General features: G+C 36.4%; 1 protein-coding gene across 2 annotated transcripts in view; it reads right to left on the bottom strand.

Annotated features, from left to right (window-relative positions):
* LOC116353017 (zinc finger protein 2 homolog) overlaps window positions 1-17,219 on the bottom strand; it is a 58,359-nt gene that overhangs the window by 6,802 nt on the left and 34,338 nt on the right. For both annotated transcript variants that reach the window (XM_031822119.1, XM_031822118.1), the window contains exon 2: window positions 361-538. In XM_031822119.1, the coding sequence (XP_031677979.1) occupies window positions 361-538 (178 nt within the window). The remainder of the gene's footprint in view (window positions 1-360; window positions 539-17,219) is intronic.

Here is a 17,219-nt window from a genome sequence, read left to right as displayed (position 1 = left end):
ATATGGGTCCATAAACACTTTATTTTTGTTATTTAGCAGACGCTTTTCTCTAGAGCGACTTACAGGAGCATTTAGGGTTTTGTACCTTTCTCAAGGGCACACAGACAGATTTTTTACCTAGTTGGCTCAGAGATTTGAACAAGCAACTTTTCAATTAGTGGCCCAATGCTTTTAACTACTAGACAACCTGCTGTCTTTATCATCAATATACACTCATTGGTCAGTTTATTAGGTACACCCCCTCCATTCACAAAACTGGATCGATAATTTACTGGCCACTGAGTGTTTACTGTTTATGAATGAATTAACAGAAGTTGCAGAAGCAGATTGTAGTCTAACCCACCCCCCCATTGTTCTTACTTGATGAAATCAAATCACCCTCCTCATGTCCTTCTCTCACAGTTCCACTCTGCCCTGCTGTTTTCCTGCAGTCGACCAGCCTCACAGAAACCCTCTTCAGACCCAGCAGTAAGGAGCTACCAGGAGAGTTGTGACCCAGGGACTCCGGCAGGGTGGAGGGGGACGGACTAGCTCTGTCCTGGTGACCACAGGAAGTATTTTACATAGAATATCATTAGACCAAACATTTTATTACTTTAGTCTGAATCTCTGATTGATTGGTGCATACTTGTAATTTTGCATTTCTCCCGAAGTGCATCACTGATCACTACTTTCCACAACATTTTCAATCACTTTGGCAGATTTTTCATATGGAAGTGGTATATATATACAGTGGGGCAAAAAGTATTTAGTCAGCCACCAATTGTGCAAGCTCTCCCACTTAAAAATATGAGAGAGGCCTGTAATTTTCCTCATAGGTACACTTCAACTATGACAGACAAAATGAGGGAAAAAAAATCCAGAAAATCACATTGTAGGATTTTTTATGAATTGATTTGCAAATTATGGTGGAAAATAAGTATTTGGTCACCTACAAACAAGCAAGATTTCCATCCACACAGACAGTGTGGTGAAGAAGACTGAACAGCACCTCTTCAACCTCAGGAGGTTGAAGAAATTCAGCTTGGCCCCTAAGACCCACAAACTTTTACAGATGCACCATTGAGAGCATCCGGTCTGGCTGAATCACCGCCTGGTATGGTAACTGCACCATTCACAACTTCAGGGCTCTCCAGAGGGTGGTGAGGTCTGCCCAATGCATCACCGGGGCACAATGCCTGCCCTCCAAGACACTGACAGCACCCAATGTCACAGGTTGGCCAAAAAGATCATCACGTTCATCAACCACCCGAGCCACGGCCTGTTCACACCGCTATCATCCAGAAGGCGAGGTCAGTACAGCTTCTCTCTCAAGGCCATCAAACTGTTATATAGCCATCACTAGCCGGCCTCCACCCAGTACCCTGCCCTGAACTTGTCACTAGCTGACTACCACCCGGTTGCGCTACCATGCACCTTAGAGACGGCTGCCCTTTGTACATAAACATGGAACACTGGTCACTTTAATAATGTTTACATACTGTTTTAACCACTTCATATGTATATACTGTATTCTAGTCAAGGCCATCCTATTCAACTTTCAACGCCCTTGCTGTCTCTGCCTGGCCGGTTCCCCTCATTCTCTGCCTCTAACCCTATTACAGGGGCTGAGTCACTGGCTTGCTGGGGCTCTCTCATGCCGTCCCTGGAGGGGGTGCGTCACCTGAGTGGGTTGATTCACTGTTGTGGTCATCCTGTCTGGGTTGGCGCCCCCCCCCTTGGGTTGTGCCGTGGCGGAGATCTTTGTGGGCTATACTCAGCCTTGTCTCAGGATGGTAAGTTGGTGGTTGAAGATATCCCTCTAGTGGTGTGGGGGCTGTGCTTTGGCAAAGTGGGTGGGGTTATATCCTTCCTGTTTGGCCCTGTCCGGGGGTGTCCTCGGATGGGGCCACAGTGTCTCCTGACCCCTCCTGTCTCAGCCTCCAGTATTTATGCTGCAGTAGTTTATGTGTCGGGGGGCTGGGGTCAGTTTGTTATATCTGGAGTACTTCTCCTGTCCTATTCGGTGTCCTGTGTGAATCTAAGTGTGCGTTCTCTAATTCTCTCCTTCTCTCTTTCTTTCTCTCTCTCGGAGGACCTGAGCCCTAGGACCATGCCCCAGGACTACCTGACATGATGACTCCTTGCTGTCCCCAGTCCACCTGGCCATGCTGCTGTTCCAGTTTCAACTGACCTGAGCCCTAGGACCATGCCCCAGGACTACCTTACATGATGACTCCTTGCTGTCCCCAGTCCACCTGACTGTGCTGCTGCTCCAGTTTCAACTGTTCTGCCTTATTATTATTCGACCATGCTGGTCATTTATGAACATTTGAACATCTTGGCCATGTTCTGTTATAATCTCCACCCGGCACAGCCAGAAGAGGACTGGCCAGCCCACATAGCCTGGTTCCTCTCTAGGTTTCTTCCTAGGTATTGGCCTTTCTAGGGAGTTTTTCCTAGCCACCGTGCTTCTACACCTGCATTGCTTGCTGTTTGGGGTTTTAGGCTGGGTTTCTGTACAGCACTTTGAGATATCAGCTGATGTACGAAGGGCTATATAAATACATTTGATTTGATTTGAACTAGTCCTGTATATACTGTATTCTAGTCAAGGCTCATCCTATTCAACTAGTCCTATATATACTGTATTCTAGTCCATCCTATTCAACTAGTCCTATATATACTGTATTCTAGTCAAGGCTCATCCTATTCAACTAGTCCTGTATATACTGTATTCTAATCCATCCTATTCAACTAGTCCTGTATTCTAGTCAAGGCCATCCTATTCAAATAGTCCTGTATTCTAGTCAAGGCCATCCTATTCAACTAGTCCTGTATATAATGTATTCTAGTCCATCCTATTCAACTAGTCCTATATATACTGTATTCTAGTCCATCCTATTCAACTAGTCCTGTATATACTGTATTCTAGTCAAGGCCATCCTATTCAACTAGTCCTGTATATACTGTATTCTAGTCAAGGCTCATCCTATTCAACTAGTCCTGTATATACTGTATTCTAGTCAAGGCCATCCTATTCAACTAGTCCTATATACTGTATTCTAGTCCATCCTATTCAACTAGTCCTATATATACTGTATTCTAGTCAAGGCCATCCTATTCAACTAGTCCTATATATACTGTATTCTAGTCAAGGCCATCCTATTCAACTAGTCCTATATATACTGTATTCTAGTCCATCCTATTCAACTAGTCCTATATATACTGTATTCTAGTCAAGTCCATCCTATTCAACTAGTCCTATATATACTGTATTCTAGTCAAGGCCATCCTATTCAACTAGTCCTATATATACTGTATTCCAGTCCATCCCATTCAACTAGTCCTGTATATACTGTATTCTAGTCAAGGCCATCCTATTCAACTAGTCCTATATATACTGTATTCTAGTCAAGTCCATCCTATTCAACTAGTCCTATATATACTGTATTCTAGTCCATCCTATTCAACTAGTCCTATATATACTGTATTCTAGTCCATCCTATTCAACTAGTCCTATATATACTGTATTCTAGTCAAGGCCATCCTATTCAACTAGTCCTATATATACTGTATTCTAGTCAAGGCCATCCTATTCAACTAGTCCTATATATACTGTATTCTAGTCCATCCTATTCAACTAGTCCTATATATACTGTATTCTAGTCCATCCTATTCAACTAGTCCTATATATACTGTATTCTAGTCCATCCTATTCAACTAGTCCTATATATACTGTATTCTAGTCAAGGCCATCCTATTCAACTAGTCCTATATATACTGTATTCTAGTCCATCCTATTCAACTAGTCCTATATATACTGTATTCTAGTCAAGGCTCATCCTATTCAACTAGTCCTGTATATACTGTATTCTAATCCATCCTATTCAACTAGTCCTGTATTCTAGTCAAGTCCATCCTATTCAACTAGTCCTGTGTTCTAGTCAAGGCCATCCTATTCAACTAGTCCTGTATTCTAGTCAAGGCCATCCTATTCAACTAGTCCTGTATATACTGTATTCTAGTCCATCCTATTCAACTAGTCCTATATATACTGTATTCTAGTCCATCCTATTCAACTAGTCCTGTATATACTGTATTCTAGTCAAGTCCATCCTATTCAACTAGTCCTGTATATACTGTATTCTAGTCAAGTCCATCCTATTCAACTAGTCCTATATATACTGTATTCTAGTCAAGTCCATCCTATTAAACTAGTCCTGTATTCTAGTCAAGGCCATCCTATTCAACTAGTCCTGTATTCTAGTCAAGGCCATCCTATTCAACTAGTCCTGTATATACTGTATTCTAGTCAAGGCTCATCCTATTCAACTAGTCCTGTATATACTGTATTCTAGTCAAGGCTCATCCTATTCAACTAGTCCTGTATATACTGTATTCTAGTCAAGGCCATCCTATTCAACTAGTCCTATATATACTGTATTCTAGTCCATCCTATTCAACTAGTCCTATATATACTGTATTCTAGTCAAGTCCATCCTATTCAACTAGTCCTATATATACTGTATTCTAGTCCATCCCATTACACTAGTCCTGTATATACTGTATTCTAGTCAAGGCCATCCTATTCAACTAGTCCTATATATACTGTATTCTAGTCAAGTCCATCTTTTTCAACTAGTCCTATATTTACTGTATTCTAGTCAAGGCCATCCTATTCAACTAGTCCTATATATACTGTATTCTAGTCCATCCTATTCAACTAGTCCTATATATACTGTATTCTAGTCAAGGCCATCCTATTCAACTAGTCCTATATATACTGTATTCTAGTCAAGGCCATCCTATTCAACTAGTCCTATATATACTGTATTCTAGTCCATCCTATTCAACTAGTCCTATATATACTGTATTCTAGTCCATCCCATTCAACTAGTCCTGTATATACTGTATTCTAGTCAAGGCCATCCTATTCAACTAGTCCTATATATACTGTATTCTAGTCAAGTCCATCCTATTCAACTAGTCCTATATATACTGTATTCTAGTCCATCCTATTCAACTAGTCCTATATATACTGTATTCTAGTCAAGGCCATCCTATTCAACTAGTCCTATATATACTGTATTCTAGTCCATCCTATTCAACTAGTCCTATATATACTGTATTCTAGTCAAGGCCATCCTATTCAACTAGTCCTATATATACTGTATTCTAGTCCATCCTATTCAACTAGTCCTGTATATACTGTATTCTAGTCCATCCTATTCAACTAGTCCTATATATACTGTATTCTAGTCCATCCTATTCAACTAGTCCTATATATACTGTATTCTAGTCAATGCCATCCTATTCAACTAGTCCTGTATACTGTATCTAGTATCCATCCTATCAACTGGTCCTATATATACTGTATTCTAGTCCATCCTATTCAACTAGGTCCTATATATACTGTATTCTAGTCCATCCTATTCAACTAGTCCTGTATATACTGTATTCTAGTCCATCCTATTCAACTAGTCCTAGTATATACTGTATTCTAGTCCATCCTATTCAACTAGTCCTATATATACTGTATTCTAGTCCATCCTATTCAACTAGTCCTATATATACTGTATTCTAGTCCATCCTATTCAACTAGTCCTATATATACTGTATTCTAGTCAAGGCCATCCTATTCAACTAGTCCTATATATACTGTATTCTAGTCCATCCTATTCAACTAGTCCTATATATACTGTATTCTAGTCCATCCTATTCAACTAGTCCTATATATACTGTATTCTAGTCAAGGCCATCCTATTCAACTAGTCCTATATATACTGTATTCTAGTCAAGGCCATCCTATTCAACTAGTCCTGTATATACTGTATTATAGTCAAGTCCATCCTATTCAACTAGTCCTGTATATACTGTATTCTAGTCAAGTCCATCCTATTCAACTACTAGTCCTGTATATACTGTATTCTAGTCAAGTCCATCCTATTCAACTAGTCCTATATATACTGTATTCTAGTCCATCCTATTCAACTAGTCCTGTATATACTGTATTCTAGTCAAGGCCATCCTATTCAACTAGTCCTATATATACTGTATTCTAGTCCATCCCATTCAACTAGTCCTGTATATACTGTATTCTAGTCAAGGCCATCCTATTCAACTAGTCCTATATATACTGTATTCTAGTCAAGTCCATCCTATTCAACTAGTCCTATATATACTGTATTCTAGTCAAGTCCATCCTATTCAACTAGTCCTATATATACTGTATTCTAGTCCATCCTATTCAACTAGTCCTATATATACTGTATTCTAGTCCATCCTATTCAACTAGTCCTATATATACTGTATTCTAGTCCATCCTATTCAACTAGTCCTATATATACTGTATTCTAGTCCATCCTATTCACTAGTCCTGTATATACTGTATTCTAGTCCATCCTATTCAACTAGTCCTATATATACACTGTATTCTAGTCAAGGCCATCCTATTCAACTAGTCCTATATATATACTGTATTCTAGTCAAGTCCATCCTATTCAACTAGTCCTATATATACTGTATTCTAGTCCATCCTATTCAACTAGTCCTATATATACTGTATTCTAGTCCATCCTATTCAACTAGTCCTATATATACTGTATTCTAGTCCATCCTATTCAACTAGTCCTATATATACTGTATTCTAGTCCATCCTATTCAACTAGTCCTATATATACTGTATTCTAGTCAAGGCCATCCTATTCAACTAGTCCTATATATACTGTATTCTAGTCAAGGCCATCCTATTCAACTAGTCCTATATATACTGTATTCTAGTCAAGGCCATCCTATTCAACTAGTCCTATATACTGTATTCTAGTCAAGGCCATCCTATTCAACTAGTCCTATATATACTGTATTCTAGTCAAGGCCATCCTATTCAACTAGTCCTATATATACTGTATTCTAGTCCATCCTATTCAACTAGTCCTGTATATACTGTATTCTAGTCCATCCTATTCAACTAGTCCTGTATATACTGTATTCTAGTCCATCCTATTCAACTAGTCCTATATATACTGTATTCTAGTCAAGGCCATCCTATTCAACTAGTCCTATATATACTGTATTCTAGTCCATCCTATTCAACTAGTCCTGTATATACTGTATTCTAGTCCATCCTATTCAACTAGTCCTGTATATACTGTATTCTAGTCCATCCTATTCACTAGTCCTATATATACTGTATTCTAGTCCATCCTATTCAACTAGTCCTGTATATACTGTATTCTAGTCAAGTCCATCCTATTCAACATGTCCTGTATATACTGTATTCTAGTCAAGTCCATCCTATTCAACTAGTCCTATATATACTGTATTCTAGTCAAGTCCATCCTATTAAACTAGTCCTGTATTCTAGTCAAGGCCATCCTATTCAACTAGTCCTGTATTCTAGTCAAGGCCATCCTATTCAACTAGTCCTGTATATACTGTATTCTAGTCAAGAAGGCCATCCTATTCAACTAGTCCTGTATATACTGTATTCTAGTCAAGGCTCATCCTATTCAACTAGTCCTGTATATACTGTATTCTAGTCAAGGCCATCCTATTCAACTAGTCCTATATATACTGTATTCTAGTCCATCCTATTCAACTAGTCTATATATACTGTATTCTAGTCAAGTCCCATCCTATTCAACTAGTCCTATATATACTGTATTCTAGTCCATCCTATTCACTAGTCTATATTACTGTTTAGTCCATCCATTCAACTAGTCATATACTGTATTCTAGTCAAGTGCCATCCTATTCAACTAGTCCTATATATACTGTATTCTAGTCAGTCCATCCTATTCAACTAGTCCTATATATACTGTATTCTAGTCAAGGCCATCCTATTCAACTAGTCCCTATATATACTGTATTCTAGTCCATCCTATTCAACTAGTCCTATATATACTGTATTTCTAGTCCATCCTATTCAACTAGTCCTATATATACTGTATTCTAGTCAGCCATCCTATTCACTAGTCCTATATATACTGTATTCTAGTCAAGTCCATCCTATTCAACTAGTCCTATATATACTGTATTCTAGTCCATCCTATTCAACTAGTCCTATATATACTGTATTCTAGTCCCATCCTATTCAACTAGTCCTATATATACTGTAGTTCTAGTCCATCCTATTCAACTAGTCCTATATATACTGTATTCTAGTCAAGGCCATCCTATTCAACTAGTCCTATATATACTGTATTCTAGTCCATCCTATTCAACTAGTCCTATATATACTGTATTCTAGTCCATCCTATTCAACTAGTCCTATATATACTGTATTCTAGTCCATCCTATTCAACTAGTCCTGTATATACTGTATTCTAGTCCATCCTATTCAACTAGTCCTATATATACTGTATTCTAGTCCATCCTATTCAACTAGTCCTATATATACTGTATTCTAGTCCATCCTATTCAACTAGTCCTGTATATACTGTATTCTAGTCCATCCTATTCAACTAGTCCTATATATACTGTATTCTAGTCCATCCTATTCAACTAGTCCTATATATACTGTATTCTAGTCCATCCTATTCAACTAGTCCTATATATACTGTATTCTAGTCCATCCTATTCAACTAGTCCTATATATACTGTATTCTAGTCCATCCTATTCAACTAGTCCTATATATACTGTATTCTAGTCCATCCTATTCAACTAGTCCTATATATACTGTATTCTAGTCCATCCTATTCAACTAGTCCTATATATACTGTATTCTAGTCCATCCTATTCAACTAGTCCTATATATACTGTATTCTAGTCAAGGCCATCCTATTCAACTAGTCCTATATATACTGTATTCTAGTCAAGTCCATCCTATTCAACTAGTCCTATATATACTGTATTCTAGTCCATCCTATTCAACTAGTCCTATATATACTGTATTCTAGTCCATCCTATTCAACTAGTCCTATATATACTGTATTCTAGTCCCATCCTATTCAACTAGTCCTATATATACTGTATTCTAGTCCATCCTATTCAACTAGTCCTATATATACTGTATTCTAGTCAAGGCCATCCTATTCAACTAGTCCTATATATACTGTATTCTAGTCAATCCTATTCAACTAGTCCTATATATACTGTATTCTAGTCAAGGCCATCCTATTCAACTAGTCCTATATATACTGTATTCTAGTCAAGGCATCCTATTCAACTAGTCCTATATATACTGTATTCTAGTCAAGGCCATCCTATTCAACTAGTCCTATATATACTGTATTCTAGTCCATCCTATTCAACTAGTCCTATATATACTGTATTCTAGTCCATCCTATTCAACTAGTCCTATATATACTGTATTCTAGTCCATCCTATTCAACTAGTCCTATATATACTGTATTCTAGTCAAGGCCATCCTATTCAACTAGTCCTATATATACTGTATTCTAGTCCATCCTATTCAACTAGTCCTATATATACTGTATTCTAGTCCATCCTATTCAACTAGTCCTATATATACTGTATTCTAGTCCATCCTATTCAACTAGTCCTATATATACTGTATTCTAGTCCATCCTATTCAACTAGTCCTGTATATACTGTATTCTAGTCAAGTCCATCCTATTCAACTAGTCCTATATATACTGTATTCTAGTCCATCCTATTCAACTAGTCCTATATATACTGTATTCTAGTCAAGGCCATCCTATTCAACTAGTCCTATATATACTGTATTCTAGTCCATCCTATTCAACTAGTCCTATATATACTGTATTCTAGTCCATCCTATTCAACTAGTCCTATATATACTGTATTCTAGTCCATCCTATTCAACTAGTCCTATATATACTGTATTCTAGTCCATCCTATTCAACTAGTCCTATATATACTGTATTCTAGTCCATCCTATTCAACTAGTCCTATATATACTGTATTCTAGTCCCATCCTATTCAACTAGTCCTATATATACTGTATTCTAGTCCATCCTATTCAACTAGTCCTATATATACTGTATTCTAGTCCATCCTATTCAACTAGTCCTATATATACTGTATTCTAGTCCATCCTATTCAACTAGTCCTATATATACTGTATTCTAGTCCATCCTATTCAACTAGTCCTATATATACTGTATTCTAGTCCATCCTATTCAACTAGTCCTATATATACTGTATTCTAGTCCATCCTATTCAACTAGTCCTATATATACTGTATTCTAGTCCATCCTATTCAACTAGTCCTATATATACTGTATTCTAGTCCATCCTATTCAACTAGTCCTATATATACTGTATTCTAGTCCATCCTATTCAACTAGTCCTATATATACTGTATTCTAGTCCATCCTATTCAACTAGTCCTATATATACTGTATTCTAGTCCATCCTATTCAACTAGTCCTGTATTATACTGTATCTCTAAGGCCATCCTATTCAACTAGTCCTATATATACTGTATTCTAGTCCATCCTATTCACAGTCCTATATATACTGTATTCTAGTCCATCCTATTCAACTAGTCCTGTATATACTGTATTCTAGTCCATCCTATTCAACTAGTCCTATATATAACTGTATTCTAGTCCTCCTATTCACTAGTCTATCTATACTGTATTCTAGTCCATCCTATTCAACTAGTCCTATATATACACTGTATTCTAGTAAGGCCATCCTATTCAACTAGTCCTATATATACACTGTATTCTAGTAAGGCCATCCTATTCAACTATCCTATATATACTGATTCTAGTCCATCCTATTCAACTAGTCCTATATATACTGTATTCTAGTCCATCCCTATTCACTAGTCCTATATATACTGTATTCTAGTCCATCCTATTCAACTAGTCCTATATATACCTATTCAACTAGTCCTGTATATACTGTATTCTAGTCCATCCTATTCAACTAGTCCTGTATATACTGTATTCTAGTCCATCCTATTCAACTAGTCCTATATATACTGTATTCTAGTCCATCCTATTCAACTAGTCCTATATATACTGTATTCTAGTCCATCCTATTCAACTAGTCCTGTATATACTGTATTCTAGTCAAGTCCATCCTATTCAACTAGTCCTATATATACTGTATTCTAGTCAAGTCCATCCTATTCAACTAGTCCTATATATACTGTATTCTAGTCCATCCTATTCAACTAGTCCTATATATACTGTATTCTAGTCCATCCTATTCAACTAGTCCTATATATACTGTATTCTAGTCCATCCTATTCAACTAGTCCTATATATACTGTATTCTAGTCCCATCCTATTCAACTAGTCCTATATATACTGTATTCTAGTCCATCCTATTCAACTAGTCCTATATATACTGTATTCTAGTCCATCCTATTCAACTAGTCCTATATATACTGTATTCTAGTCCATCCTATTCAACTAGTCCTATATAACTGTATTCTAGTCAAGTCCATCCTTCAACTAGTCCTATATATACTGTATTCTAGTCCATCCTATTCAACTAGTCCTGTATATACTGTATTCTAGTCAAGGCCATCCTATTCAAACTAGTCCTATATATACTGTATTCTAGTCCATCCCATTCAACTAGTCCTGTATATACTGTATTCTAGTCAAGGCCATCCTATTCAACTAGTCCTATATATACTGTATTCTAGTCAAGTCCATCCTATTCAACTAGTCCTATATATACTGTATTCTAGTCCATCCTATTCAACTAGTCCTATATATACTGTATTCTAGTCCATCCGATTCAACTAGTCCTATATATACTGTATTCTAGTACATCCTATTCAACTAGTCCTATATATACTGTATTCTAGTCAAGGCCATCCTATTCAACTAGTCCTATATATACTGTATTCTAGTCCATCCTATTCAACTAGTCCTATATATACTGTATTCTAGTCAAGGCCATCCTATTCAACTAGTCCTATATATACTGTATTCTAGTCCATCCTATTCAACTAGTCCTATATATACTGTATTCTAGTCAAGGCTCATCCTATTCAACTAGTCCTGTATATACTGTATTCTAATCCATCCTATTCAACTAGTCCTGTATTCTAGTCAAGTCCATCCTATTCAACTAGTCCTGTATTCTAGTCAAGGCCATCCTATTCAACTAGTCCTGTATTCTAGTCAAGGCCATCCTATTCAACTAGTCCTGTATATACTGTATTCTAGTCCATCCTATTCAACTAGTGCTATATATACTGTATTCTAGTCCATCCTATTCAACTAGTCCTGTATATACTGTATTCTAGTCAAGTCCATCCTATTCAACTAGTCCTGTATATACTGTATTCTAGTCAAGTCCATCCTATTCAACTAGTCCTATATATACTGTATTCTAGTCAAGTCCATCCTATTCAACTAGTCCTGTATTCTAGTCAAGGCCATCCTATTTAGCTAGTCCTGTATTCTAGTCAAGGCCATCCTATTCAACTAGTCCTATATATACTGTATTCTAGTCCATCCTATTCAACTAGTCCTATATATACTGTATTCTAGTCAAGGCCATCCTATTCAACTAGTCCTATATATACTGTATTCTAGTCAAGGCCATCCTATTCAACTAGTCCTATATATACTGTATTCTAGTCCATCCTATTCACTAGTCCTGTATATACTGTATTCTAGTCAAGGCCATCCTATTCAACTAGTCCTATATATACTGTATTCTAGTCCATCCCATTCAACTAGTCCTGTATATACTGTATTCTAGTCAAGGCCATCCTATTCAACTAGTCCTGTATATACTGTATTTTAGTCAAGGCTCATCCTATTCAACTAGTCCTGTATATACTGTATTCTAGTCAAGGCCATCCTATTCAACTAGTCCTATATATACTGTATTCTAGTCCATCCTATTCAACTAGTCCTATATATACTGTATTATAGTCCATCCTATTCAACTAGTCCTATATACTGTATTCTAGTCAATGCCATCCTATTCAACTAGTCCTGTATATACTGTATTCTAGTCAAGTCCATCCTATTCAACTAGTCCTGTATATACTGTATTCTAGTCAAGGCCATCCTATTCAACTAGTCCTATATATACTGTATTCTAGTCCATCCTATCAACTAGTCCTATATATACTGTATTCTAGTCCATCCTATTCAACTAGTCCTGTATATACTGTATTCTAGTCCATCCTATTCAACTAGTCCTATATATACTGTATTCTAGTCCATCCTATTCAACTAGTCCTATCTATACTGTATTCTAGTCCATCCTATTCAACTAGTCCTATATATACTGTATTCTAGTCAAGGCCATCCTATTCAACTAGTCCTATATATACTGTATTCTAGTCCATCCTATTCAACTAGTCCTATATATACTGTATTCTAGTCAAGGCCATCCTAGTCAACTAGTCCTATATATACTGTATTCTAGTCCATCCTATTCAACTAGTCCTGTATATACTGTATTCTAGTCCATCCTATTCAACTAGTCCTATATATACTGTATTCTAGTCCATCCTATTCAACTAGTCCTATATATACTGTATTCTAGTCAATGCCATCCTATTCAACTAGTCCTGTACATACTGTATTCTAGTCAAGTCCATCCTATTCAACTAGTCCTATATATACTGTATTCTAGTCCATCCTATTCAACTAGTCCTATATATACTGTATTCTAGTCCATCCTATTCAACTAGTCCTATATATACTGTATTCTAGTCCATCCTATTCAACTAGTCCTGTATATACTGTATTCTAGTCAAGTCCATCCTATTCAACTAGTCCTATATATACTGTATTCTAGTCAAGTCCATCCTATTCAACTAGTCCTGTATTCTAGTCAAGGCCATCCTATTCAACTAGTCCTGTATATACTGTATTCTAGTCAAGGCCATCCTATTCAACTAGTCCTATATATACTATATTCTAGTCAATGCCATCCTATTCACTAGTCCTATATATACTGTATTCTAGTCAAGGCCATCCTATTCAACTAGTCCTATATATACTGTATTCTAGTCCCATCCTATTCAACTAGTCCTATATATACTGTATTCTAGTCAAGTCCCATCCTATTCAACTAGTCCTATATATACTGTATTCTAGTCCCATCCTATTCAACTAGTCCTGTATATACTGTATTCTAGTCAAGGCCATCCTATTCAACTAGTTCCTATATATACTGTATTCTAGTCCATCCCATTCAACTAGTCCTGTATATACTGTATTCTAGTCAAGGCCATCCTATTCAACTAGTCCTATATATACTGTATTCTAGTCAAGTCCATCCTATTCACTAGTCCTATATATACTGTATTCTAGTCCATCCTATTCAACTAGTCCTATATATACTGTATTCTAGTCCATCCGATTCAACTAGTCCTAATATACTGTATTCTAGTACATCCTATTCAAATAGTCCTATATATACTGTATTCTAGTCAAGGCCATCCTATTCAAACTAGTCCTATATATACTGTATTCTAGTCCATCCTATTCAACTAGTCCTATATATACTGTATTCTAGTCAAGGCCATCCTATTCAACTAGTCCTATATATACTGTATTCTAGTCCATCCTATTCAACTAGTCCTATATATACTGTATTCTAGTCAAGGCTCATCCTATTCAACTAGTCCTGTATATACTGTATTCTAATCCATCCTATTCAACTAGTCCTGTATTCTAGTCAAGTCCATCCTATTCAACTAGTCCTGTATTCTAGTCAAGGCCATCCTATTCAACTAGTCCTGTATTCTAGTCAAGGCCATCCTATTCAACTAGTCCTGTATATACTGTATTCTAGTCCATCCTATTCAACTAGTGCTATATATACTGTATTCTAGTCCATCCTATTCAACTAGTCCTGTATATACTGTATTCTAGTCAAGTCCATCCTATTCACTAGTCCTGTATATACTGTATTCTAGTCAAGTCCATCCTATTCAACTAGTCCTATATATACTGTATTCTAGTCAAGTCCATCCTATTCAACTAGTCCTGTATTCTAGTCAAGGCCATCCTATTTAGCTAGTCCTGTATTCTAGTCAAGGCCATCCTATTCAACTAGTCCTATATATACTGTATTCTAGTCCATCCTATTCAACTAGTCCTATATATACTGTATTCTAGTCAAGGCCATCCTATTCAACTAGTCCTATATATACTGTATTCTAGTCAAGGCCATCCTATTCAACTAGTCCTATATATACTGTATTCTAGTCCATCCTATTCAACTAGTCCTGTATATACTGTATTCTAGTCAAGGCCATCCTATTCAACTAGTCCTATATATACTGTATTCTAGTCCATCCCATTCAACTAGTCCTGTATATACTGTATTCTAGTCAAGGCCATCCTATTCAACTAGTCCTGTATATACTGTATTTAGTCAAGGCTCATCCTATTCAACTAGTCCTGTATATACTGTATTCTAGTCAAGGCCATCCTATTCAACTAGTCCTATATATACTGTATTCTAGTCCATCCTATTCAACTAGTCCTATATATACTGTATTATAGTCCATCCTATTCAACTAGTCCTATATATACTGTATTCTAGTCAATGCCATCCTATTCAACTAGTCCTGTATATACTGTATTCTAGTCAAGTCCATCCTATTCAACTAGTCCTGTATATACTGTATTCTAGTCAAGGCCATCCTATTCAACTAGTCCTATATATACTGTATTCTAGTCCATCCTATTCAACTAGTCCTATATATACTGTATTCTAGTCCATCCTATTCAACTAGTCCTGTATATACTGTATTCTAGTCCATCCTATTCAACTAGTCCTATATATACTGTATTCTAGTCCATCCTATTCAACTAGTCCTATCTATACTGTATTCTAGTCCATCCTATTCAACTAGTCCTATATATACTGTATTCTAGTCAAGGCCATCCTATTCAACTAGTCCTATATATACTGTATTCTAGTCCATTCTATTCAACTAGTCCTATATATACTGTATTCTAGTCCATCCTATTCAACTAGTCCTATATATACTGTATTCTAGTCCATCCTATTCAACTAGTCCTGTATATACTGTATTCTAGTCAAGGCCATCCTATTCAACTAGTCCTATATATACTGTATTCTAGTCCATCCCATTCAACTAGTCCTGTATATACTGTATTCTAGTCAAGGCCATCCTATTCAACTAGTCCTATATATACTGTATTCTAGTCAAGTCCATCCTATTCAACTAGTCCTATATATACTGTATTCTAGTCAAGTCCATCCTATTCAACTAGTCCTATATATACTGTATTCTAGTCCATCCTATTCAACTAGTCCTATATATACTGTATTCTAGTCCATCCTATTCAACTAGTCCTATATATACTGTATTCTAGTCCATCCTATTCAACTAGTCCTGTATATACTGTATTCTAGTCCATCCTATTCAACTAGTCCTATATATACTGTATTCTAGTCAAGGCCATCCTATTCAACTAGTCCTATATATATACTGTATTCTAGTCAAGTCCATCCTATTCAACTAGTCCTATATATACTGTATTCTAGTCCATCCTATTCAACTAGTCCTATATATACTGTATTCTAGTCCATCCTATTCAACTAGTCCTATATATACTGTATTCTAGTCCATCCTATTCAACTAGTCCTATATATACTGTATTCTAGTCCATCCTATTCAACTAGTCCTATATATACTGTATTCTAGTCAAGGCCATCCTATTCAACTAGTCCTATATATACTGTATTCTAGTCAAGGCCATCCTATTCAACTAGTCCTATATATACTGTATTCTAGTCAAGGCCATCCTATTCAACTAGTCCTATATACTGTATTCTAGTCAAGGCCATCCTATTCAACTAGTCCTATATATACTGTATTCTAGTCAAGGCCATCCTATTCAACTAGTCCTATATATACTGTATTCTAGTCCATCCTATTCAACTAGTCCTATATATACTGTATTCTAGTCCATCCTATTCAACTAGTCCTATATATACTGTATTCTAGTCCATCCTATTCAACTAGTCCTATATATACTGTATTCTAGTCAAGGCCATCCTATTCAACTAGTCCTATATATACTGTATTCTAGTCAAGGCCATCCTATTCAACTAGTCCTATATATACTGTATTCTAGTCAAGGCCATCCTATTCAACTAGTCCTATATACTGTATTCTAGTCAAGGCCATCCTATTCAACTAGTCCTATATATACTGTATTCTAGTCAAGGCCATCCTATTCAACTAGTCCTATATATACTGTATTCTAGTCCATCCTATTCAACTAGTCCTGTATATACTGTATTCTAGTCCATCCTATTCAACTAGTCCTGTATA

This window comes from Oncorhynchus kisutch, unplaced genomic scaffold (genome assembly GCF_002021735.2).
Source record: "Oncorhynchus kisutch isolate 150728-3 unplaced genomic scaffold, Okis_V2 scaffold4072, whole genome shotgun sequence".
Classification (NCBI taxonomy): domain Eukaryota; kingdom Metazoa; phylum Chordata; class Actinopteri; order Salmoniformes; family Salmonidae; genus Oncorhynchus; species Oncorhynchus kisutch.
This window is presented reverse-complemented; position numbering and strand designations above follow the sequence as displayed.